At 40.2% G+C, this 25,635-nt stretch overlaps 1 protein-coding gene across 7 annotated transcripts in view; it reads left to right on the forward strand.

Annotated features, from left to right (window-relative positions):
* ATXN10 (ataxin 10) overlaps positions 1–7,375 on the forward strand; it is a 107,027-nt gene extending 99,652 nt beyond the window's left edge. For 5 of the 7 annotated variants that reach the window (XM_049821489.1, XM_049821491.1, XM_049821490.1 and 2 more), the window contains one exon: positions 5,550–7,375. In XM_049821489.1, the coding sequence (XP_049677446.1) occupies positions 5,550–5,737 (188 nt within the window). In that variant the 3' untranslated portion in view covers positions 5,738–7,375. The remainder of the gene's footprint in view (positions 1–5,549) is intronic. The other 2 variants (XR_007508628.1, XR_007508627.1) reach the window with 2 other exon arrangements.
* Positions 7,376–25,635: the final 18,260 nt, after the last annotated feature.

Here is a 25,635-nt window from a genome sequence, read left to right on the forward strand (position 1 = left end):
ATCAGGAATAAATGCCTTTTCCAGCATCCAGTGGTGCCTCTCCACCTTGGAGGCTTCTAGGTTAGATGAGTTGTGCTGTGTCTCTTCTGCAAGGGCCAGGTCAAGCAGGGGAAAGAAGGAAGGACATTCCTAGCTGAAAACATCACTGTCTGTTTCTAGCTTTTAAACCCAGAACGTGGTGACTGCAGTCATAGGTGATGATAACTGCTGTGGAATAAATAAAAATACAGGCAACTGCAATATTTTAGACCTTTGTTTTCTAACTTGTAGGCAGAGTATTTTAAGTTTGTATAGGCTGAATTCCTAAAGTTTTCTGATGCTCATAATTTAATGTCAGGTATAAATAGCATCCAAAGCATTAATTCTAAAAATATGAATTAGCTTCTTTAAGTAAATAAATTAAGATAAAACCTTCAGTTCTTTACATTTCCTGTGATTATTTTTTTGGTAATGTCTTAAGCACAAGTAAAAGTTATGTAAAAAAGGTAAAGCAGTTGTAAAGAATTGCTATCATCTTACATGCCTTCTAGGACTTCATAAAACTACTAAAACCCCCAACAGGAAGGAACCTGTAGAGCTTTGTAAGTAATTTGGCTGACTGCAAGGGACCAAAATCCTGACTGTCTACTACGTGTGGTCAATCACAGCACGTTGATCCAAACTGTGACTAACAGTTGCAGTAGCTGTCTAGAGACCTCTTTTAATGGTGAGAAGAATTATCTTCAAGTTGCTGTGAAACAAAAGTACTTAAAAAGGACTGAAAGACTTGAAGGGGAAATGGGTTATGTCTTTTCAGTTTGGTCCAGTCAGGTCTGTAAGTGGAAGTGATTCTTCTAACGTGATGCTTTAGTATTTTGTTCTTGTCTGCAGAAGTTTTAGTGATAGTTGGATTACTTGTTGAAGACCAGAAAGAAATACAATTAACAAGAATTATATTTTCATTATCTCTGGTTTCTAGCTCTATAAACCTGTTCCAGAAAAGCTCTTAGAGAAGTTGGGTGGCTTTAGCTGTTGCATAAACAACCTATTTGACTAGGGTTCCATCCCATGCGGGTTGTCTTTCTTGATAAGGTCGTGTATCTTTTCCCATATTTGATTGAAATGTAGTTAATATTTAAATAGTCAAAAATCTGATTTAAATGAGGTAATGGAATTGGGCAAAGAATATCCTCTTTTTCTCATTAGGCCAAATTACTCTTAAAGAAGAAATTTTCTTAAGAAATCATTTAATTATTGAAAACCAACTGTAGTGCAGGAAATGGTCTAACTAAAAAAAAAAAAGTATCTACATGATGTAATAAATCAAACTCTACGCCAAGGATGTTATATTTAAAAATTCTTCGGTATTAATAACTATCAAGGGGACTTAAGAAAACAGATGTATGTATTTCGTTCTCCTTGTTTCCACTCTTCAGCATCCTATATGAGTTAATGATACTACTTAACTTTTAAAACTTACTACTTACCTTACTCAAGCAACATACTTTCAAGATTACTTATGCATTTCTGCATATCTATCTCATCAGATTCAAACCTCATTAATAATTATGCCTTCTATCCTTCATCCGTAGAATCCAAATTGGTTTGTAGAACAATTTGTAGGGGTCCTGATGGCTGCAATAGACTTGCCAATAACATTTAGTCCAAATTGGACCTCCTAATAAGAGAATGAAAAGCCAGAATACTCTCTTTGGGACATGGTTTGTAAGTCCTCCTCTCCAGTAATGCATCACAATAGGGTATTGGTTAGCAACTCCTGACAGTATGTGGTTGTATTTTCAAACACCATTAAACTTGTAACAGTCACTATGCTATTGCCAGCATCGACTCTAGCAACCTCTTGTACCAGAATCCATATGAAAAGAAACAAGAGAAAAAAAAGTTCTCTTTGCAGTCAATGGCAAAACTTCTACAGGATTTAGTAACATAAATTATGGTTTATGTTGATTCATGGTTTATGTTGATTTCAGATAGGAAAATTTTTCATCTCCTGGGGCAGATTGCCAGCACGTTTTCTCTACCTCTCTTCCTTTCTCGCTGTATGCTCCCCTCCCTGACAATTGAAGTTGCAACGCAGAGGAGTTTAGATGATAAATTTTAAATTGCTGTGTGAAGATGTTACACAAGTATGGAACACAGGGCAAGCTGACTCAGTTTTGTTATTGCTTGTATAAGTCGAAATAACATAGGAATCCCATAGCATACAGTACTGATGGATTTTGAAGAAGAGTTGCTGTAAATGCATACCAATGTTTGCTTTCATGCCCTAAACACAGTCTGGTAATGAGGCTCCTGGAAAATGAAATGAAAATTTTTCTTTCTTTTGTACGCCTTCTGCACTGTGACAGAGGTACTGTAATCTTCACTACCTTGTCTATAATATTAATTAATTTGAGAGTGCAACATGTCCTCTTGGAAAAACCTAGACAAGTCTATGCAATCAGATCTACTGTGCTTGCTGCATTTCTTTTATGCAGTTTCACAACAAACAGGCTCATGCTCTTATTTGTAGTAACTATGGAAACTTTAGAAGCTCTCTTTCTAAAGCTGAGCATACAATAAAGTGCTTAAAGTGTTGGTAGGGATTAGAGACTCTAGAATATGTTTAATTTTCTCTCTCTGTCTCTATCTTTGGAGAGGAGCAAGAAGGTAATGTGAATATTAGCTGGGGACTAGCTTTAATCTCTGCTGACACTTAAGTCTGTCTAGGTCTGCACGCAGCCATCCAAAGGTCTTAGCCTCACACAGCATGTGAACAAGGGAGATCATGCATATTCATGACTGAATTTACAATGGAAAACCTACATGCAGAAAAGAGTTTTTGAGTGAGTGAAAACGTTATTGAAACCATTTTGCAGCTTCAGCTACAGTAGTCAATAATGATAAATGCCATAATGATGATAGCGTTCATAAGATAATGGGGATGTCTTAGATATTATGTAAGCGTGAATGGATACGATAGTAGGAAAACATCATTTGCTGTGGGGTTTAGCAGTGGTTTTGTGTTGAAGGAGATAAAGATGATGGTAGCAGGATTATTGCCAAGGCTAATACAGAAAAAAAATTTTTGAGAGTACTTTTTTCTCTGTGTGGCACTTTGTGTGATCGAGAACTGCCACTCTTTGAAAATTACTTCTTTTTTTTTAGGAGGTATTCTTTTATGCAAGTGCTGTGTTTTATGCAAAGCTGTATTTTAGGAACACAAGAGAAGTCTGCTCCTCGTCCCAGGAGCAGAGCCAGGGAGAGTAGTAGCATGTTTCTCACAGTCCATTGGGAGAACTTCATGTTACTTTTTGGCACTCGTGAAGTGCCCTAAATCAGATCGCAGAAGGACCTGCTGGGTATCAGCCTTTGTTCATCTGCGTTCATCAGCTTGCATACTTTACTATTCTGAAATTTCTTTCTTACCATTAGAGCTGATGAGTAAGATTCTGCTCATACATGATTTTATGTCTTTGGTATTTCATTGTTGTTTTACATACTCAAACGTAACCTGCAGTGGAAATACTCAGTTTATATAACTTAAATGTAGCTTGGCACTTGTCTTCTCACTTAACTATCGTAGTGATGCACTGAAAGAAGAGAATACATTGATATTCTCTGTCACGTTCACCTATGAAGGCTTTGATGTGATACATAATTTGGGTGTTTTTTTTAATTTCCCTCCTCTGTCATTACCTCATGCCAGAATTTTTTAAATGAAGGAGGTGTGCAGCATATTTCCTGACAAAGTTTGAAGAACTCTGTCAGGAAAAAGCCCCATGTTCTTACTGCTTTGCCATTTTTGATTTTCAGTTCTGGGCTGCTTGAATGTGAAAATAAATAGAAACTGCTATTAAAGGCAGGGGGCTGTTTTACTGATGCATGCCAATGCAGGATCGTTCCCTAGCGTGGATGTTTCTTGTGATGTTTGTGCGAGCTACTCTTCGTCTAAGCCCTTCTCCCTCTGTTGAGGATTCCTCGTGTGCTTTTTATTTCCGTCCCTTCTCTAGTCTCCTTTGGCATCTAAGTAGCACTGTAGTTGGGTATGGTCATAAACTTTTTTTTTTGGTCCCCTGTATTCTCAGTTTATCATTTCCCCTCTCTTAAAATGTAAGCTTGCGAAGGCAGGACCTGGTCTTATATTAAGAAAGCTGCTTCTGCTACATGTGGTTGTTCATCCATCCACGTTGGCTGGTGCATCCAACAACCAAGCGTGAGAGACTGCCTCTGCCCAAAGTCTATAAGCCCAAGGGGTAGTTGGATGTGGCAGCAAGGCAGGCGCAGCAGTCAGTGCAAGGTGCGCAGAGAAAATGGCAAGACTGCTACTGTAAGACGGTGCATGCGGTAGTACTGGATTTTCCAAATGCTGTCATGATAAATTGTGTAAGAAAGTCCAGTTCCAGTATTTTACTCTTTTGGCTGAAGTTCCCATCTTCCTCAGTTCAGGAGTTTTCCCCTCCAGTCACCCCCTGGCAAATGCCCATAAGAACACTATCGTATCTCTGTGCTTAGACACTGTCCAACCCCAAAGACGTCAAGGAGATGAGTAAATTATGCATATTCTTCTGCTGGATGTGAAGCTACATGTAGTAAATAATTGGTGCCCTGCAGGCAAACCACTTTTGTGTGATTCAGAATGGCTTGCCCTCCCATATGGGTAACTCGGGAAAGATTATATCATAACATAGCTTTTCAGCTGCAGAATTGGGGCTAACATCTCTGACACTTCATAAAATGAACACTGTAGTTCACTTGGAAGATGCCTGACTGATAATCCTGGGAATTTAAATCCTTCGTCTATGGCCCTGACATGTGCCTCAATCCTGGCCTCGAGGGACCACCTTAGAAGGTGAATGAGTTGCAGCTTGTGCCCATTTAAACACGAGCAGGAGCTACCTGCTGGTGATCTTAGCGTCTGTTCCATTGGCAAGTTTGTAAAAGAACCCAGGCACAAAGAACCGAGTTTAGATAGCATTGGAAGTTAACTATTTTTAAGTGTCTCCCACGTTATTTGTGCTATTTTCAGTTGTTAATCTGGGTATGTTTCTCTCTTTCTATATTTCTTCAGCTTGTACAGTGAAAATAGTTGTCGTCTTTCTTGTAGCTGATTTACAGCTCATTTTGTTTGCCAGTTGTTGGAAGTGCAGTGTTGAAGTGTTCAGATCATAAACACAGTGACTGACTTTTTTTTTTATTTTTTCTTAAATCTCACCAGGAAGATCATTGGAACATTTCAATTAACTGTAATTTTGGTTTAAAACAATACATCCTTTTAATTCCTGCAGTTCATTTGAGTTTTGTCTTGTTTTCTTTAATTCAAGATAAAACCCGGTAAACTTGCCTGAAGTTAATGGACATGCCTCATTTAAACTTAAATTACCTCATATGCAAGTATTTGCAGGTTCAGAATCATTGCCTGTAAATGTCTTTTTCTAACCCTTGATTTCTACTGTTTTTCTGGGTTTGAGGGATGGGGGGGCAGCAGGGGGAGGGGAATGCAGTAATAAATTAAAATAAGCATTATTTTGTCTTTAAATAAATAAATGATCCTTAACTTTGTCCAACAGTTGTGAACCAGTGGGCAGTATATGCTATCCGAAATCTCACGGAACAGAATGAGAGAAACCAAGAGCTTATTGCACAGATGGAGGAGAAGGGGCTGGCAGACAATTCTGCCCTTGAGAGTATGGGTTTAGAGATAGAGAAGCAAGATGACAAGTTAATTCTGAGATCTGTCAGGAAAAATCCCTCATGAACAAAACATTAAGAAGAGTCAAATCATTAAAAGAGGATTTCTCTTTTAAAATATTTTTCCCTGCTCAGGCAATCAAGATTTCTTCGGTTTTAGTTCCAGTCTGCTGGAAGCGTTGCATTCAGAAAAACTGCCAAATGATACTTCTGCCTCACTGCTGTAAACAAAAGGACACCTACACATTTTCTAAATACCTAGGTAAATTAACTTATGGAAAAAGATCCTTCTTTTCAGATGGTTGAAATTTCATTACACTATTGTTTTGTTATAAAGATGTCATGTGTGCGGTATTGAGTTGTTATAATTTCCATTGCTGAATCTGGAGATAACTATTATTAAAAACTCAACAAAGAAATAACTGCTTTGCAGTCTGTCTTCTCCGTTTAAAAGATCTATGCTGAGTCAGGGCTAAACAATGAAAGTTACTCATTTTCAATCATAGTGCTTAAATATCTCTGCAGTGGAACATTGCTGTACATAAATATGTAGTGAATTAAATACAACATGCCTCCCGTGTGTCTAAATTATTAGTAAATTATCTTTTCTACCTTGTTACCTTTCAGTCTTCATGACAAGTATATTAAAAACAAAGCTGAAGCTGTTGTGGCAACAGATGCTACATTCCTTTGCACTGGGGCATGTCTCTGTTTTGGAGACTTGGGTGTTTGTTTGAATTTTATTTGTTCCTTTGGATGGTAAGTCAGCCCACTTTCCTTTTATTTTGCACTTCTCATGGGTTTTCTGAACTCTGGCAGACTGCTGAAGAGGTAGTTTCTCACTGTGATTAATTCTAGCAGTTTCTTTTCACCCCTCTGCCTTTCCAAAACATTGACAAAACTCATTTCCAGTTAATTAATTCAAGAGAGGCAGAAGAATGGAAGGCCCTGCCTCTTCATTTTGGGTACCCTCCTATATTGTTGTTGGACCCTGCCACTGTGGAATGTGGCATGAATGAGATGGGGGGAGAAGGGGGGTGAAGAAAGGATGGGGGCATGGTTAACTCTGTGTGTGCCATAGCTTTGCCCTGGTAGCCAAGAAATGTAATCCTCCATGCATAAGCAAAACAAGAATTACAGCTTAATATTACTAGCGCTTGTGTATCATTGCTGCCATTTGGTTATCTTCAGTTGTGTCTAACAGGAAGGTCCCAGAAAAGTTAAATTGTTCATGTTGTTGTCGTCATTTAATCCCATTCCTAAACAGAAAGGCAAGTTTATGTCCTGACACTACATGTACATGTAACAGACATTAAGCCATGTGCATCAGTTTTTGCTCCTCCAATTCGTGTTTTCATTTAAAAATAAAAAAGTACATGGTACTTTGAACTACGAGAAATATATAGTAATACTTAAAACTGATGGTGAGTATAGCTGGACTACTAAGATCTTTTCAAGTTAACCGTAATATTTCAGTGTCTACCATGCTGATCAGGTGGGACTATGGAATTGACCTAGTGGGATTTTAGTCACCTGTTGGTTTTAAAGGCAATGATGCAAAACTGCTGTATTTAGCCATTAATTAAGTAAAGGATGTATATAAAGGGATAACGGCAATAGGAACAAAGACACTAACTTTTCTTGCTTTTAGTGACTTCTTACTGTAAAAACAAATGGGGAAGAAAAGTGTTCTTTGTTTTAGCAAAGAATAAATACAAATATAAGGAAAGTGCTTTGTTTGCTTTTTTAAAATAATTTGACAGGAACATTTCAGCAGATATTAAAAAATGTTGCCTTTAAGTGCTGGTTTGTAAAATAATTTCTTATGCAGGTAGATGCCTTTTGCTAGATGAATGGAAAAGCATATATGGTTTTGGTTCTTTTTGAGCACATGGTCTATCAGATTGTGGTTTCTCAATGATTTCCATAAGCCTTAATTCTTGTATTTAGGCCAGAATTCATTTAGCAGTTTAATTACTGTGTCACATAAGATTTACAGCTGGTTTTGTTTGGGTTTTTTTAATCTTTGTCTCCATAACACAATGGAAAATTCATACTTCTAGTACCTAAGTGGCAAAAAATAAAAATTCTACTCTTAAAAAAAAAAAAAAAAAAAAATTTTTACTCAGAAGGCTACATCATTCAACTTTAAAAGGAAAGAATTAAACTTTTGCTAACAAAGGAGCATCAAATTTAATAGCACCTAGAAATAAAGTTAAGTCATTTTCAGTTGAGTAATTTTAAAGCTTCAAACATTTTTATTTTAGCACCACTATTTAGGAAACTCATGTTAGATAATTTAACAAAGTGAGGGGAAAAAATAGCATAATTATCCTGAACAGAAAATGAACTTTCTATGTAAGGAAAAAATGCAAAGAATTTCCTTTTATTTAGGGTAATAAAGAGTTAAAATCCTGTTCACAAAGCAAATCCAGAAAGAACTTTGGTTGTGGAAAAAGCAGTGGGAGTCCCTTTTTCCTTTTAAGCAGTTGGGAATAGACAGGGGTTTTTAACTTGATGGTTGCCTACCCACCAATGGAATACACAAAACCCGTAAATATAAGCCAAATAATAACAAACACAAATAAATAAAAGGGGTTTATGTGTTTCTGTACATAATGGAGTAATAGTTGTGTTTTCTAAATGGGAAATGTAGGGCTTTCACAGTGGAGAACATGCTGATTACTGTATTGTGAGTGGCTGGCTTTTGATTTTCCTAGATGGATTAATTCTCAGAACACAACAGCTTCCCTGTCCTTCCCCCAGTGGAGTCCCAGTCTCCAATAGGCTTGTTTTATATGCTAGGGGATTAATACAGCACAGCAATCAGTCATAAAAAGCAAGCTTTATTGAGTTTGTAAAGGGGCAGAACAGTCAGATAAAGTCTTGTGACCATCTTATTGCTTTTGAGTGCTTTCAAACAATAGTGATCAGCTCTTTTTTTTTTTTTTTAGGTCTATTTTTTATTAAAGGGGAATAGGGAGTTGGTTTTTCATCGTAAGTGGATGGATTTTTAAAGGGCTTTCTTGCAAATTGTGAGAAATAAGCTTAAATGTTTGCAAAGCTCTGAATTTTTACTGCTGCTAATAGTTTAGATTTGTCTAAAGTGCTTGTAAAAGGTGTTTTTAAATGCAACCAGCAAAAAATAAAATCCCAGGCAGTTGATGCCATTGTCACAGTCTTTATTTAGGGGGTGATTTTATAGTTTGAGGTTGACGTGACTTTTTGCGTAGCGAGGCTCCAAAAAACCCTCAAATGAAAACGAACGAAATCGAAAATGGAAAGTGCAAATGGAAGAGTCCTAAAAACGTGAGCCGAAATGACCTTAAATCTTTCTACCTGGCCTTACCTGTCGTCGTTTTACGTTGACTTAAGAATTGGCTGTCGCCTCACAGCGCTCTAATGTTGGCGGGGGGGTGGGAATGTACGCCCTCACGGAGAAGGCGGCCTTTTCCCCTGGCCTTTTCCCTTCCTTCCCCAAATCCCTGCGTCTTCCTTCTGCCATACCCACCGCCCCTTTGGCGGTGGGGGCCGTGGCCGGGGCCGTGGCCGGGAGCGATCGTGGCGCGGCGGAGCGGGGCGGCGCTGTCCAGGGTGCTGACGGGCCGGCGCTCGGCGGGAGGGCTCGGCCAACCGCCGGCTCCTTCCCGGGGAAAGCTGCTGCGTGGTTCGGTCGCTGCTCTTCTCCTAATTGCCTTTCCAGTTTCTCTGCAGTGCGCTGGGGTCACGGCTGGGCAGTAGCGTGCGTGCCGCTTTTAAAAGATGCTTGAAGGCAAATGTTTCTTACGGCGTTACGTGTGGAAGGTAGTTAGGTCTTTGTTGTTTATGGGTAGACCTGTTGGCAGTGTCCCTCTTCGGGCATAAGTGATGCTTTCCATCTTAAGATCCGGTTCCAGTTGCTCGTAGCTTGGCCAGATAGTAACCATTCAAGTGGAAATTTTCCATGCTGCTTTAGGCTTAATGGGTTTCTTGACGGGAACATTCTCTCACAGTCATTTCTGATAAGGTCCAGTAATTTATGAGGATGAGAAACTAGCATTGGTTTTTGTGTATGTTAAAAAAATTATTTTAGGGATGCTATGAAAGACTAACTATTCCCGATATAAATGAGGGTTATGCATTTTCCTCTGTCATAATCCAGTCCAAATTTGGCCATGCTGTCAACTCTGGAAGTCCTTAGTTTATACATTGTAAGTAGAGACTTGTGAGAGCTGTGCTACTAAATTTGCTGAATTTGCTTTTGCATTGTCTTTGTTCCGGTCATGAATCCAGGGTCTGTACAGGGTGTTTTCAACAGCCATTGCTCCTCACTAGTGTGGTGCTGGCAAAAGAAATGAAAAACTGAGAGATTCTCTGCACTTTCTGAGAGCTGCCTGGTGGTGTCCATCTAATGTGGAGTTAGGAACTGCTTAGACTGGAGAAGGCAGCAACAAATAAAAATGGATCGCAGCGGGTAAGAAAGGGATTAGTTCAGGTCCAAAAGAGGACTGCTGGAATATGGGGAACATGTTATCAGTCTGTTTGTAAAACAAATGAGAGTACAATTGTGTTGCATTATTCTTCCTAAACTCTGACAGTTGCAGAAGCTTGCTGTCCAAAAGGTATCCTTTAGGAAGAGCCTTCCCTCTCCAGGCTACGATCAAAGCAATGTGTAGTTTCACCCCAAATTTATTTTGCACAGGATTGGCAATGTACTTCTTTTAATTGCCTTATGAGAATCAAGGATGCTCTGCTGTCTGGCTCAGCATTGTCTGCAGTCTTACAGCTTACTCTGAAAGTAGTATCAAGTTCAGAAAATACTTACATATTTAAAATATTTAAATTGAAAACAGAAAAGATATTAATAAATCAGAGAATTTTTCATGTCTCTTCATGGGAAAGGAGAAAGCAGCTGGAGGTAAAGAGAGATGGAAGTCCAGAGCATTTAAATTAGCCTCATTCTCTTTTTGCTGCATGGCATCTCACCTCAGTTCAGAAGCACAGCTAATGCCTCACCAGTTGTGATGTAGAGACGTCACTGAACTTCCGTTAGTAAGAGGCACTGTAATTTGCACTTGGTCTTGTTTAAACTTCAGGTGACTTCCATAATGTATTTACGCTAAACTTAAAAGTTTCCTATGGTTTTTGAGTATAAGCAAACATAAGTTTAGAGGGAATTGCACAAATGGGATTTCTGTTTGAATTTTCACTTTGTCATTCCAGAAATATTTCAACCTGTCCATCCAGTTGTGGAGTTGTTATGCCATGCCTTTAGTTTTGGTGGGGTGTTTTGTAATAATTCAAGAGTTCTGAATATCTTAACATTTTTTGACATGTGTTCATAGTCAGTATTTGTTATAAGATGAAGAGTCCAATCTCTAATTTGGTTTTTTGGTGGGGTTGTTCTTAAGAGGTTTTCTTCTCATGGGGTTTTGAAAATGTGATCAAAGTAGGCAGAAAAGCTATGTTGCCTAAGGAAAAAAATCTCAAAAATACATCTGAAATGTGTGAACTGAACAGACCTCTCAAGGGTGGTGTTAACTCTAAAGTATAAGCATTGCAAATGTTGGTGGTGATAGCTATTCTACAGTTGATCTCTTTTTCAGAAGTGCGTGTTTATGTTGTATTCACAGCACAATAATAAGGAAAAAATAATAGATTATGTAATTTATCTTAAATATCAAGTCCTAACTCTGAGTATAGAGGGGATTTTCAGCTGTAAGCCTGGGCTATTTGGTTTTTGAAATTGTGTTTACTGAAAGCTATTATAAAGCTGAATCCTTCTATTATTACATACCTTTTAAAATCTATCCTTTGTCAGCTATTTAATGAATGCTTATAGAAGTATTTTCTTGGGGTTTAATGATAAATTCTTTATATATGGTTTTAAATATATTTAAACAACTTGAATGACAAATCAGTTTAACACTGAGCATTGGCATGTAATGTGTTGTTTGACACATTTCCCACAGAACAGATGATGAAACTAGTGTATGTGGGCTTTTGTAAGATAAACTGCTTATGGGCAAATCAGGGGAAAAACAGGGAAGTAAGCATTTATGACAAAGGACTTTCTTGTGGCTAATTACTTACATAATTCAGAGCTTGACTAGCTAAATGGTAAGTGATGATTCCTTCCCGGTAATTTCTGGAAATACTTTGTTATTGGAAACATTAAGAAGCGATACTGAATTTGTGTAGAGCAATGCCTAGGAAGAACAGTGGAAAGAGTGATAACCTGTCGTGTTCTTTCTGCAGTGCCTGGAGTTGTGGTCTCATGTTCTGAGGCCAGTGTCTTGGGCTAGGCTTTGCAATGGTTTGGGTTTTTTTTTTAATTCGGGGGTTGGGGTTTTGGGGGGAGGGGTGGAAGAATCTATTTGCTGCTTCAGTTTACCTATTCATTAAATGTGAATGAAGCTGCCTGCATTTGCTACAGAACTTTTTTAGCTGTTAATCTTATATATAAGAATTAACGTGGAGGAGGGGAAGAGCATGCTGGAAGAATATGTAAGACAGACTGATTAAAAATATTAGACCTAGAAATACAGATCTAAACCGTCTAAGTTGTCTGTGTTTAAAAAGAAAAAAAGAAAGAAAGAAAAAGGCAAGCCTTGCAGATCAAAGTCCTCTGGCAGGGCAAAAGTAGCTTATTACTTTCGGGGTGATTTTAAAAGAGGGAAAAAAAAAAAAGTTGTTGACAAACCAATTCAAAATTCATATTTTCCCAGACATAGGTTGTAGAGCAGGTGATATTTCCATTCAGATCCTTACCCCCTTTATTCTGCACTATGCATTTCTTTTCCTCTGTACATCCTAGACTGTTCCTACTTTTGATTAAAAGTGAGGTTTGGTAGGCTGACTGATAGGAACAAGGCAAAAAACTGCAGTATTGTGTGTGCACTAATAAATGGGAAAATGTTGGGCCAACAATATTAATGAAAAGAAACACAACTGTCTTGTATTACCCCATGTTCCCCTTCAAACTGCTGGGGCAGCCCTCCTGTTCTGCTTCTTATAGGCTCATCTTGATAGGTTCTGCCAGAAGTGTTAGTTTGTCAACAAGACCGAGCACTCTGCATCAAAGGCAGCCTTCCAGCCTTGCTCACAATACTTAAAAGGTATAAACCCAGCTTCTCTGAGAGATATGTATATTCCACCTGCCTGTGGTTTCCCTCAGTTCAATCCGAGATTCATTTTCTCAAAATGTTTTGAGAAGTCTCGGCAAAACCATTAACAAAAGCACTGCATAAGGGAATAATGGATGAAAATGCCTAGCTCCTTCCTGGGGAGGGGCGGGGGGGAAGCATCCTTACTGACTAATACCTGTCAGGAGTCTCATCCATGATGTCACGTCTTCTCAGCTGGACCAACAGGCTTGAGTACCTCACTTTTGCCACTTGCTGAGGGCAAAGTGCATGCATAACACTGGTACAAATCAGCAAGGGATTTTACTAATAGTGTCATTAAAATTACAGCACATTCTTCATCATTCCAAACATTTGTGTATCATCCAAGTCTTTGCAGGGTGGCCTCGCTCTCTTTTCCTTGCCTTGTAAACTCTTTGTTACAGGAGTTGTTCATTACTGAGTTTAGGCAGAGCTTGGCACCTACTCTTTACTCTCAACTGCTCTCTGGGCCAACGTTAATTATTATTTAATAAGCAGTTTTTTTTAGCCACATATTTTATAAAGTGGTGCACTTCCAATGTTTGGCCCGAGCCCATGTGTATTTAATGATACCGGGATGCGTCTGAAGAGCGTCCTCAATTCTGTGTATTTTTCATTGTCAGTGCTTTATTCTAAAACGCAGCTATCCATTGTGAGCCTGCACTCCATGGGTTAAAGTGTATTTTGATATTAGAACAAGCTTTCATTATGTCTTCCCTCTTTCTCCCCTTCTCCCACCCCCCTCAATTTGGAACTTTAAGCTTTCTAGTTAAGCTATTATGGTGGCCATAAACAGGTGCGTGCTTTACAGAGGGTCTCATTCTGTGGTTTCCACTGGCGTCCCTGGCCTTCTGAACTCCCCTTTGCTACCTCCTTCCCCCTCAATAATTTTTTATGAATGATAGCTTTTCAACACCCTGGGAACAGCTTGTTGGGAAAAACACTCTTCATGGGGTGCAGTCAAATCCTACACATTTCTTCAAGGGAGTTTTATGAAAGGAATGGTACTGTGTTGCAGGTATGACGTATGCATGGACCCCCCCTCCCTGCTCGCTCCCCCACCCCCTGCCTCTGTGATTCACTGTGATAAATTTGCTTTTTAATAATGCCAGTGGACTCTCTCGCCACAGGTGCTTCTCAATTAAAATCCACTTTGTTTAAAAACTGGAGGCTTGTTTAACTGAGCCCCTGGTGAGAGTTGTCAGATCCCAGGATAGGTGACAAAAATAGATTGGTGGCCCTCTGGAGTTGCATTGACAATACTATATCCTGGGGTACCAGAGGGCAGCGGTGCTCTTAAAACAAATCTGCAAGTTTGAGAAGCCCTGGGTGGAATCCCTGGGAGTTGTCGTTTTCAGCGTGGGGCTTTTTTTAATCCATCTTCTAGCATTTTGTTTTGTTCCTCCTACCTTTCTCACACTCCCCACCCTGAAGTACTTTCCCCTTCTTTCTACTATTGATTTGGCTATTTAGAAAATACAAAGGTAACAGTCTCTCTTTTTTTTAGTGTTCTAATGATATTTGCAGGAAATTAATTGGAATGGCAAAGCGGGGTGGGGGGAGGCCTTTCATATGGTTTTTTTTTTAAAAAAAAAAAAAAACACAAAAAAACAACAAAATACAAACACCCAAGCTTAAAGTGTTATGATCTTTATTTTTTTTTTTTTTTTCATTTTTTTCCCCCTTTATTTTCTTTTTAAACAGAAAAGAAAATTTACTTTTGGGTGATCTGATCTTTTCCCTGCCCTCTTAGACATGTATTTTTAGCATCTTGAACGCATGTAATGTCCTCAGATATTGCTTACCAAAGCATTTTGAAATAACTATAGAGTGGATGGGATGACTCAGGGGACTGGTAATTGAATATGGAGCCTTTTCACCTCGAAGTCACTAGTTTGAATCCAACCCAAGTTGCTAGCGACCTAGTGGTTACCCTCAGATGGCTGTTTAGTGGCCTGTCTGAAGTGAGTTGGTGGTCTCAGTCCAGCTTTTCGCAAACAGCTGTCCACATCACAGAAACCACCATCACAGTTAGTACTAATTAGCAGCCTTGTTGGCAGTATCGGTAAGTGAGGCGAAGGACTGAATTAGCCATCGAGCTGTCTTCTGCTGTTAGAGGTGGTCTCTCCGAAACAGAGCCAAGGCACCCTGCTCTTGGAGCCTTGCAGCAGCAGCAGCTTGGGTTTGACGCTGTCTGGATTGTGTGTGCATGTGGATTTTCTCCCACTGGGGAGACTGCAACTTTTCCTACTCCCCCAATATCACGCTGTGAGCCGTGTCCCCGTTTTGGTTTGCTTTTGCTTTGCCCTCTGCAGTTATCGATTCCTGAGTTCGGGGGCATCTCCATACCCGGCAGTTGGACTTTCCCATGCAACCTTTATCAGTCAGATTAGTCCCATAACATGTCCGCTAAATCTGCCACATATAGGATTCTTCACGTTTCGGTCCATTTGTTTCATAACGGCAATCACACCGGTGGCAGCTGTCGGTTCCAAAAGTTTCTATACTACACCCATCGTTTTGCAGTCCTCTTTCTGAAGTGCTTTTACATTTTCTCTCTGCAAGAAGTTTTGTTCCTTTCTGTAGTCATTTTGAAAGTATGAGGATAAAATAGATAATTCTGACCTTTTCAAATACCATACAACTGAAAAAAAGAACCTTGCAATAAATATCTTGTAGTTTGGGAGTAGTAGAGTATAACCCTCGTGCACTCTGAATCGTGCATTAGTGGATTCCCAAAGCCCACAGAGGATCCCTCTGCTGGTAGTAAGATTTTGGGTCAATGCGTAAGTCTCTCTGTGGTAATCCATTTGCAAGATCATGAAAATCTGCACATGTAAAAAGAAGTTGAAGCAAACATGCTTTACAACGTTTAAGCTGTAGGCAATTCTTTCTGAAAATGGGGAATTCGGGATGCATACTCCAAATTCCATTCAGGGGAACAATAGTAACACAATTCTAATCAAAATACAGAGTTTTTCCTCCCAAGTACTAAACTAAGCCCTGTAGGAAGCCATTTCTGGCTTTTTTTCCCCCTGACTTTTAATGTTAACAGTGGTTTCTGCAAAAATAAACATTCCCTCAAAGTATTGGCAGCCCAAATATAAAAGCCAAAACTGAAGGTAACAATAGTGACCTTCTAAATTTTTCTTCTCTAACTTGAGAGAAATAACTAAAGTGAAGAGCACAAATAGAAACAACATGGATTTTTACACTTTTGATTCCTGATATTGGTAAAAGGGTAAGGAAGAATCAGTATAATAAGAGATCCATGTGTTGCCTTTTGAGGAGGAGGACAGGGTTGCAGCTTTTGGAATCTGTGGTTTAGGTAAGGGGTAGCAGCATCACGCTGCACGCTTCCAAGTAACTAGTTAGGCTGACCACTTTGTCGTTTCTAGTCACGCACTGGTAGATGATTAGGTCAGTCTTCACTGGGACTGGATGCATTTCGTGTATCTTTCTGGAATATGGTATGTTTTTAGCTGGCAGGAGGATATAAGGAGGCAGGCTGGAGAGCAGCGCTCTGGCCAGGAACAGCACAACTGGAGGCAAAGGGAAGCCTAGCTCAGGGATTTCTTTTACATTTTGGACAAACTCAGGGAATTCAGACTTTTGAGCTGATGGGAAGGGTCTACAAGGAGAATCCCACACTGGCTGGTGTCTTGAGCAGTCCAGAAAAAGAGGCCAGAATGGTTGCTGTTTACAAATTGGAAAAAGGGAAGGAAGCCAAGAATGTGTTTGAAGTGATTTGCCTCAGTTGTGAAACAGATGTACAACTAATAAGGAGCTGACAGCGGCAGAGCATTCCCTCTTTAAAGCGCGGGCAGGAAGGAGGACTGTCCACAGCGCTGCCCTGAAAACGTGTCTTCGAGTAAGTGTTCCCAGTAGAAGCGCTGGAAGTCTGGAGGAGATGAAGTCTTCTAAATAATGATGGTTTTACGGAGGAGGTCACGCTCTCCTCTCGTGAAGGAAGGAGATGGAAAGAACTGAAGTGGAAACAGTTGGCAAGGTCAGTCTGTCTTGTTGTCACAAGAGTGGCAGGAAGGAGGCCTCCGAACAAACCGAAGCCCCGGGAGTGAGGCAATCACCGTTTCTTCCTGCTCACATTGAATTCTTGTTCAAGGCATTTCCAAATAAGGGTTAGGAACGGAGCGCTGCAACCGCAAGATGACAGTGCAATGCTGTGAAAACCAAGGCTCCTTTTTCCTTCTACTTAAAATAATCCATGTCCAGCCATGAATCAAAGCGCCTCTGTAACCTGCCATGCTCTAAAATAGACTGACAGAAACATACACAAATCCTCCTGAAAAAATAAATAATGAAAAAAGCTTTAGCTGGCAATTCCAGAGTAAGAATGATTAGCAAGTTGCACTGTTGAGTTAACTTGATTTTAATCACATGCTGCTTGTTAATCTCAAGGGAAAAAATGCCACGAGGTGTCTCTTGTGTGAGCACAAGGCACACAAAAATCACAGGACAAAAGTAGTTTCGGCGTAATGGTACCAGTAAAAAAAAAAAAAAAAAAAGAACAAGAAAGAAAAAGAGAACGAGGAGCAAAATTTCCTGGCTAATATGAGTTAGCCTGAGATCAGTGGAGCTTTACTAATCTACACCAGCAAAAGTCTGCCTTGTCACCCATGCCCTTGAAGCCTCCCCTTTAGCTTGCCAACGTTACAGCAGCAGAGAGCCGTGGAGTAGTCACTGAGATGCCTCACTGAAGTAAAAAGCAAAGCAGTATGATACTGAGAAAAAGAAGGAAAGGGCAATTTTCGCATTTAAGACTAGGGCAGTGCTGTCAGGGCGGGAGCAGCTTTGCCAGTACTTGAGCCCACTTTCACTTTGTATGAACTTTTAAATATTTGGGAAACCTTTCAGTGATGTTTTGATTTCAAAAGCTGTCTGGTGGCCTAAATGTCCATACCCAACTATTAAACCATTAAATTCGGAGGCCAGCCTTTAAAGTTCTGAGCTTCAAACACTGCCACTAGTGCATTATTCATGGATTTGTTTTTTGCCTTTGATATCTCTCTATGGTGTGATCTATATAGCAGAAAAGAACCCACATCTGTCTGTTTACACCACCCTGGAAATTCCTGTGGGCAACCAAAAAAGTCAACCACAAATAACTGCTGGGCTACCAACAAACATAGTATCTGGAGCGCCTCCACCCACCTGCCATTGGGCAGAATTCTAAATCTTACTTGAAAATGGGGAAAAAACGGATCGGGGTGAGAGGGAGAAATAGAGGGAGGGCTGGGGGAAAGGACTAGTTTGAAAAACTAACCTGAAATTAGCAGAACTAGTATAGGATTCCCCCCCCCCCCCTTTTTTTTTTCTTTTCTCTTAAGTGGAGTAGGTTACACATGGGCCCTGAGCTGAGCATCACATCATGACACAGTGCATCTCACTAAATAGGATCATTTGACTCATTGTGGGATTTGGGGTTGAACCCTTTCATGCTAAGAGCGGGCAGGTTCTTCTGAGCTGCTTCTTGAGGAAAGGTGGACAGAAAACGTCCCATAAACCATTTTGAAAATTCAGGAAAAATTCTCCAATGGGTTGCTGGGAGAGGCTTTGAATTCCGGTTTTGCCCTAGCCAGTGGGGGCTGTGTGGTCATTCTCACTTTAACTGCAGGGTCCTTTTACATTATTATGGGTCTTGTTGGAGAGAGTTACAATTTCCATTGGTTTGAAAAGCTTCTAAATGCATCCAATGATTAATTCCTAACCAAGGCCTTCATTCACCCAGATAATTATTTTTTTGATGCGTGTACCTGAACTAAAGCATTTGGGTAGCCTTCTCAAATTCAATGGAAGAAGTACTTAAAAGTTGGCATCCACCAAGCTGAATCTCATCCTATGACTCTGCATCCTTGAGAAGTATGGAAAATACTCAGATTTATTAAGTTGATCCTGCATTGTACTACTGGATTTGCAATATTCAGTGAGCTCTTAACTCTGCTTTGACTGTTACTTATCTCACACTAGTATTCAATCAATCAGATGTTCCACTTTGATACACGATTAAAAAATCAAAGCCATAGCGCAGGTGGTACAAAGAATTCATTGTCCGTAAGTAGTTTTTCAGTCAGGACTTGTATCTATTTTTGAGCCTGTAATTCTTGGTGAGGTAATTTCTCCCTGATGCAGATCATCTTATGTACTGGGGTATACTGCACTTACATTGACTTGTCCCCTGGGAAGTTTGTTACTCTTACAGTTTTTATCTCCTGCATCTGCATAACAGTTTTTCCCTTCTAGTTGCGTTCAATTTTCTGAGAAATACTTTTTTTTAAAGTAGCACATGATAATCATTTTTTATGATGAGACATTTACATTTGCTAGGATCTCTTATGGCTAGGTCACAGTACTCTCCACATCCTGAACCCCTTAAAAAAAAAAAAAAAAAATTGTTAAAAAGCTTTTTTTAATCTAATGTTTTTTCTTGGTCTTTCTCTTAAATCAGAAACTTTAAAACGTGATTTTTAATTCTTTTTTTTTTTTTTTTTAAATCACCAAGCCTTCAATTTCTTCATATCAACTGAAAGTCTAAGCAATTTTTGGATTTGGGGTGCCTATTCGGGTCTTGTGACCTTCTCCCTTATTCTGTTTATTGCGGAAGATGGCCACAATTCCTCCATTTCGTGCAAATTAGAGGTAGTGCTGGGGTCCCTGGCAAGTTCCCAATACAGGTCTCAGATGACTTAAATCCTTCCCATGGGTACATCGACACATTATTGAGCAATTACATTCTCTTGTGGCAGTCATCTGTGGAATAAGTAAACTCCCTCTATTAGCCACACAATGATATCATGCACCATAAATGCATGCTTGGCCTCCATTGTGTCAACAATCAGTTACATTCTCAAAGGAAGAAATTCTGAAACTACACTGACTAATAAACAGGTTAGTTTTATTGTTTGTTTCTACCTTGAACGGCAAGATTGAATTTAATTTAAAAGACTACCACAGAAGGAGGAGGCATACAGGTAAGCATAAAGTTGTTATTTATTCATTGTAAATGTATTACCACCTTCTGGGATGGGGAGTAGAAAGAGGGGCCAAAAGAGGAGAGTGTTTTACATTTAGATCTTTTTTTTTTTTTTCAAACTGACGAAATGAAAGCTAGTCATAAAGATAATTTTCTCATCAATAACTTTTGCAACACTATGACGTACGTTACTGATCCTTCGTGGATCTGCTTGCACAAGCAGAATGTTTACGCAACAAGATGTCAGGTAACGCTTTCTTGAAAATTAGGAGATTTCTGATTACGCAGTATAGCGTACAGTTAATATTGTAATGAGTCTTCTTCTTTTTCTCCCTTTTGAAAACTCGTGTGTAAATGTTTTGTAAAGCTTTGAAACCTTCCAAGGGCAGAGTGTATCTAAAAAGGTGGCCTAGCTTTCTGGCTACCCTTTAATAGCGTGCACTAGCTGTCATTAATCAGAGAGCCTGTACTTGGATGCTTTCTTCAGCCTTTGCGTGTCTGTGTGTCATGCAGTGATGTAGTTGAGGCTGATCACTCTCACGGATATGATATTTTAATTTGCTACCCTGTGAAACTGTGTCCAGTGGTGCCTACCTAACGTGAAGACTGGCTTCCTATACCCATTCAAGATGGGACGAGGCTAGCAAGCAAAAAAACCTGGGAAGTAGTTTTACAAGGGAGGGAATTGAGAAGGTTTTAAAGCTTCATACTGTCCTCAGATAAATCGAATGGCCACCAGGTGGGCTGGGACCTCTGCAAGGGAGAAGCCCAACACTCTTTCCTGCCTGGATCACCCTGAAGATGGAGATGGGCAGCGCTGGGTGTCCTACACGTGAGGCCAATGCGGGGTTGTTTCCCGTGAATCTGACGTTCTGGCCAGGGACAGAGCACAGATCCCAGTGTGTTTTTCAAGGTTTTAAAGTATTATTCAGTCTGGATGAATGACTACCCTTCGCTTTGTCATCAGGGAATATTTATGACCATCGAAGCGAGGCTGAGTTCCTGGAGACGGGATAACGCGTGGCTTTATGCTGCCAGACAGAGAGTTCCTTTCGGTGGTCACACCAATGTTTTTTCATACTCCCACGGACACCGCAACTTTTTTGGATAAGGAAGAAGATGATGGAACACAGATGAGGGAAAGAAATGGCCTCAGAGAACTTGGATACGTGGGGGTATTTTTACCCTTTGGGGTTTTTTCTTCCTGAATTTCAATGAGTGACTTATTGGAAACTTCTTTGGGTTTGAAGTGTTTTGTTCTTGTTCCACACACACAAAACTGTTTTGGGTTGTTTTGTTTGTTTATAATGCAGCTGAGATAGGGTGACTTGATATTTTTAAAATAGAAAACTGATGCCTTCTGAGGGAATGGGGGGAACAGAGGAGGACTTTACTAGCTGGAAACATGGGTCATGCCAAGGACAACTTGTTGCTGTGAAGAATGTGTTGGAGATGGGAGGGAGGATTTTGTGGAAGCTGGTGTGGAGGGAAGAGCAGTGCTGCTTCTCCTTGAGTGCCCAACCCACTGATCATTCTCCAAATGCTGGACCCCAAGTGTTCCTCCACCACAGTCACGTATCTCTTTTCATTTATTACCCTTTTTTTCCTCTCTTAAGGCAAATTCTATATTATACTGTTCCTACTCACGACATTAGCAACTATCAGGCACTGAATGCCAAACAGATACCTTCCATTTCATTCACTGCTGTCCTGCTATCTCCTATCACTCCCTTAAATAAATAATAATTAAAAAATCAAACAAACAAAAAACCCAAAAAACCCAAACAAACGACTGTCTTATTGTTGAGGTGACAAAGTTAATGGGATTACAAATCCAATTTTGTGAATTGCTAAGCAGGAGAACCATCACAGAAAATGCTCAGTATCTTGTCCCTTCTCATTTTCATCATTAAAAGAGCCTACGAGGCACTGTGAGACTAGGAGCATGCTTTTTCGGAGCCTGCTACACACTGGAGGCTGCCCAGCGCACTAAGGAGTAATAGTAAATTGTCGGAGAAATAAATTGTAAATAAATTGTCAGATGTGTTGTGGAACAGAAGGATAATAGACCAATAACAGAGTGCCTTCCAGGGATTACCGATCAAATTAACAGCATGAGTCTCCATATGAGACCTATTTGTTTCCACTTTATGCTCGTTAGGAAGAGCGCAGTCCTGTTTTCTGTCTTGTACAAGCACATTTGTGAGTAGCATGAGTAAGGTATTCTATTTTTTCAAAATGATGACCCTTGGAGTAACTTAATAGTTTGAAATTAATATTTCCTCAGCATTTCTATGTCTTTATTATAAAGAATATGGCAAATGCTATGATAATGGAAAGCATAACTAAAATACAAATAATCACTGTAAGGTAAGTCTCTGATGATAATCCTCTTTTCCTTACCTGCTGTCATTGCCATTCCACAGCTGCTTCGCTTTTCTGTGGGAACTGGTCAAACTGGAGACAGGGACCAGAAATTAGTGGTAGTATGGAGAAATAAACTCCATTGTTCTGAAATTTCTGAATAACACATTCCTACTGGTGCTAGTGGGGTTCAAATACAAATTTGGTTAGGCTTTGCTAGCTGCTGCTGGTGGACTAAGAGAGAGAGAGAAGGTGGCATTGGTTTTGCGTATCCATTATCACCCAATTTTGATTTTGTTGTTCAGAAATAGTTGAGATTTCATATATTTTGAGACGTTCAGCAAAGGTACTCTTTGTGCAGATTCACTTCAAACGTCAGCAGATGCTGAGAGCGCCAGGAAATCGTGTTGGACGGGGCAGTATTAGTCAGCTTTTCTACCACTTCCTTTTGAACTGGTGTAAACAAATGCATGTTTTTATGTTCTTTCCCTTGGGAAAGGGAGAACGCTGAACTCAAATGATCAATATGTGGTTTCTCCATGGTTACTCAGGAAACTTCATCCCCAAAATCTTTTTTAGTCACAAGTTGTCTGGCATCTATTGACAGGATCCAGCTTTTCATTTTTGGTCCACTGAAAGTTACGGAATCTGGCTAATAGGAACAAATCTGGATGAACTGGTTTATGGAACAATAAATGCAGGTATGTGTGTGAAAATAAGAAATCTTTAAAAGTGAAATAATCACTGTTTTTAAAAGGGTGGTTAATTTTAAATTTTGTACGCGCTGTAGACTTCCATGTTCATTTTTTGCTCTATACGAACATTTTCCACGTTTGTTTCCTTTTTTCCCCTTGGCATTTTTAGCAGATACGTGGAAACTGGATTTGATGGCTTCTGAACCACCGCGATTTCTTTTCACTTAGCAAGAACCCGAGACACTCCACGTGTGAGTGCGAGGTGCAGCGAACCGTTCTGTGGTGATCAGTGCCAGGACACAATGATATGCAATTCCTGGACTGTGTTTCTGGTGTGTGCTTTGCAGCTCTAGACAAATCACATCAGGGAGGCTTTCGAAGACACACGTCTGGTATTTATTTCCCATTGACATGCAATAACATGACGCGGTTAACAGCCAGTTGTATTTTTCTGAATCCCTCCCGTAGAGTTTTTCCGTTTCCACGTTCTCAGTTATCCCAAATAAAAGGTGAAAGCTTTGGGGGTTTCTTCCCTGGAATTTAAGTTCTGCAAAAATATATTTGCATAGGTGATGTTTTCTGCACGGTCCAACCAAGAGCACTGGCAGCTTGCTCCTGCAGCTGGAGCTGGGTGGATGAAGCTGCTGGGCACCGGGGTGAGCGTGGACCTCCCAGACCAGATAGGAAAGGGGTTTCTGAACCACAACTACCTTCAAGACACTAATGGACAGAGAAGACTCACGTACCACGCTTAGTTTGGCAGCTACGCTGCCGGATTTGCAGGTTTAGCAAATGGATCGCAAGGCAGATCGTGTTCAAGAGGTTGGGAGGAGGTGGGAGGTCTGCGGGATTGTGTTCGTAGGGCTGGCGAGAGATGCGTTGTCAGTGCTGGGTGTCTGGGAATGGCGGTGGAAGGGGGTCCTGGACCTCCGTCCAGGTTTGGGGGGGGGGGGGGGGGGGGCTGGGGCTTGTGAGGCCGAACACGGGGGTTATCGGGGATAGTAGCTGGTGTTTTCTGATGGTATCGCGAGCAGTTTTAACAGAGCACGGTGAGGGCAAACAGTACATACAGGTACCAGATAATAATAGAAGTTGGAAGACAAAATAGTCCTGTGGTTCAGACAACGGATAGGAATCAGGAGTTCTTGGATCAGTTTTTGACTTTGCCACAGATTTCCTGTGTTACTTTCAGCCAGTCACTTAATCTCTGCATCCACCATCTGTGAAACAGCAAGGCTTGGAACAGTTTGTGTCTCTGAAAGCATGTATCTAATTTAGCTGCTGTTATAGAAGTTAAATATTAAGGAACTGTTACATTATCATAGGATAAAACCATACCACATCTATTTTCACTGCGAACTTTGTTCTTATGCTATTGCATTGTTTTTCAGGAAAAACAACATTTTCACTACATAAGAATAAGTCAAGCAGAAATTCATTCTACACGCTGTGAGAGCCTACTTGTAGATCTGGTGTCGGACACTAAAATAAGAGATACACATTAAATGCCACTGGAAAGACTTCAGAGCTGATTGTTCAATAAAATGAAGCACAGGTCCAGACACTGAAAGTAAATAACATCAGGCTCTGTAGAGATCAGTCTCCCAAAGCTGTTCGAAAAGTTCAGTAGCTTGTGTCTAAATGTAGACACTCCTCATCCACTTGTCAACAGGCATGCTGCTCTGAATTCTTTGTTCAAATTTCCATTAATATTCTGTGTCAGAGAAGGGAAATAACTTAGATAAGATCAATTTTCAAACATGTTTCTTCAGGAAGGAAGCGATCCTGAAAACTACCACCTGGAATGTAAAAATTCTGATCTTTGGTAAAGTAAAGGAGCTGCTGTGTGAGATGAAAAATGTCAGTATATTTGGAGGACAGGTGAGTTTGTTTGCCAAACTTGACTTATTTGCAGACTTCGGGTCTGTCTTTTAATGCGGATAGTCAGCTTGTGAGGAGGCGCTTCCAGATGCGGGAAGCACTGATAAATGTCAGGGCAATTTACACTATTCATGTTACAAAACGTAGAAGCTTCCTGTGACGGCTGGCAATTTGTCCCTGTAAGGGAGATGACGGAGGAGACTTTTGAAGAGGTCAGTATGGGTTTAATTCTATTTTCCAGTATTCATTAATAGTAGGGGAAGTGGTAATTACCTAGTTGACGACTGGAGTAGTATATCTACCCAGCAGAGCTGAAGGGATGTCTGTAGCACAATTACACCTACCTAAACTGGCAGGGAAGCAGGCACAGTGTGGCCGTACATGTGCCATTCAAAGCCGGCTGTTCGACAGTATCTCTGTTCTAACTGATAAGAAATTTCACAGCATAAAGGCAGCTTCCAAGGGCTGTAACCCTGAAAGGCACATCTCTTCTCACCTCCCCCTCCCAGCCCTAACCTAGCAGTGCGAGCTAGTAACAATGACCTCTAGCCTTTTACAGAATTTCAAATATTTCACCTGTGTTGTGTCTACATTGCTTATGCACTGATGTGTCATCCCTGAAGCATTCATACTGCCGCATTAAGTACCCTGTCTCAGTATCTCAGCATGCTCTCTGGAATTCTTTGGTGTGAAATACTCTTTAGAAAAAGCATCACCTTTTTTCTCTACTTAGTATTTAATATGATCCACAGACTATTTCAGCCTGGTTATGAACAACTCCAGACTAATGTTTTGGGGAACTTTTGCTCCGAGATCTATAATGTAGGTCTCTTTCCAAAAACTCCAGAAAGCATGCCTAGAACCATCGAATCGGGGAGGTATGCAGTTG

The sequence above is a fragment of the Accipiter gentilis genome, chromosome 18, assembly GCF_929443795.1.
Source record: "Accipiter gentilis chromosome 18, bAccGen1.1, whole genome shotgun sequence".
Taxonomy (NCBI): Eukaryota; Metazoa; Chordata; class Aves; order Accipitriformes; family Accipitridae; genus Astur; species Astur gentilis.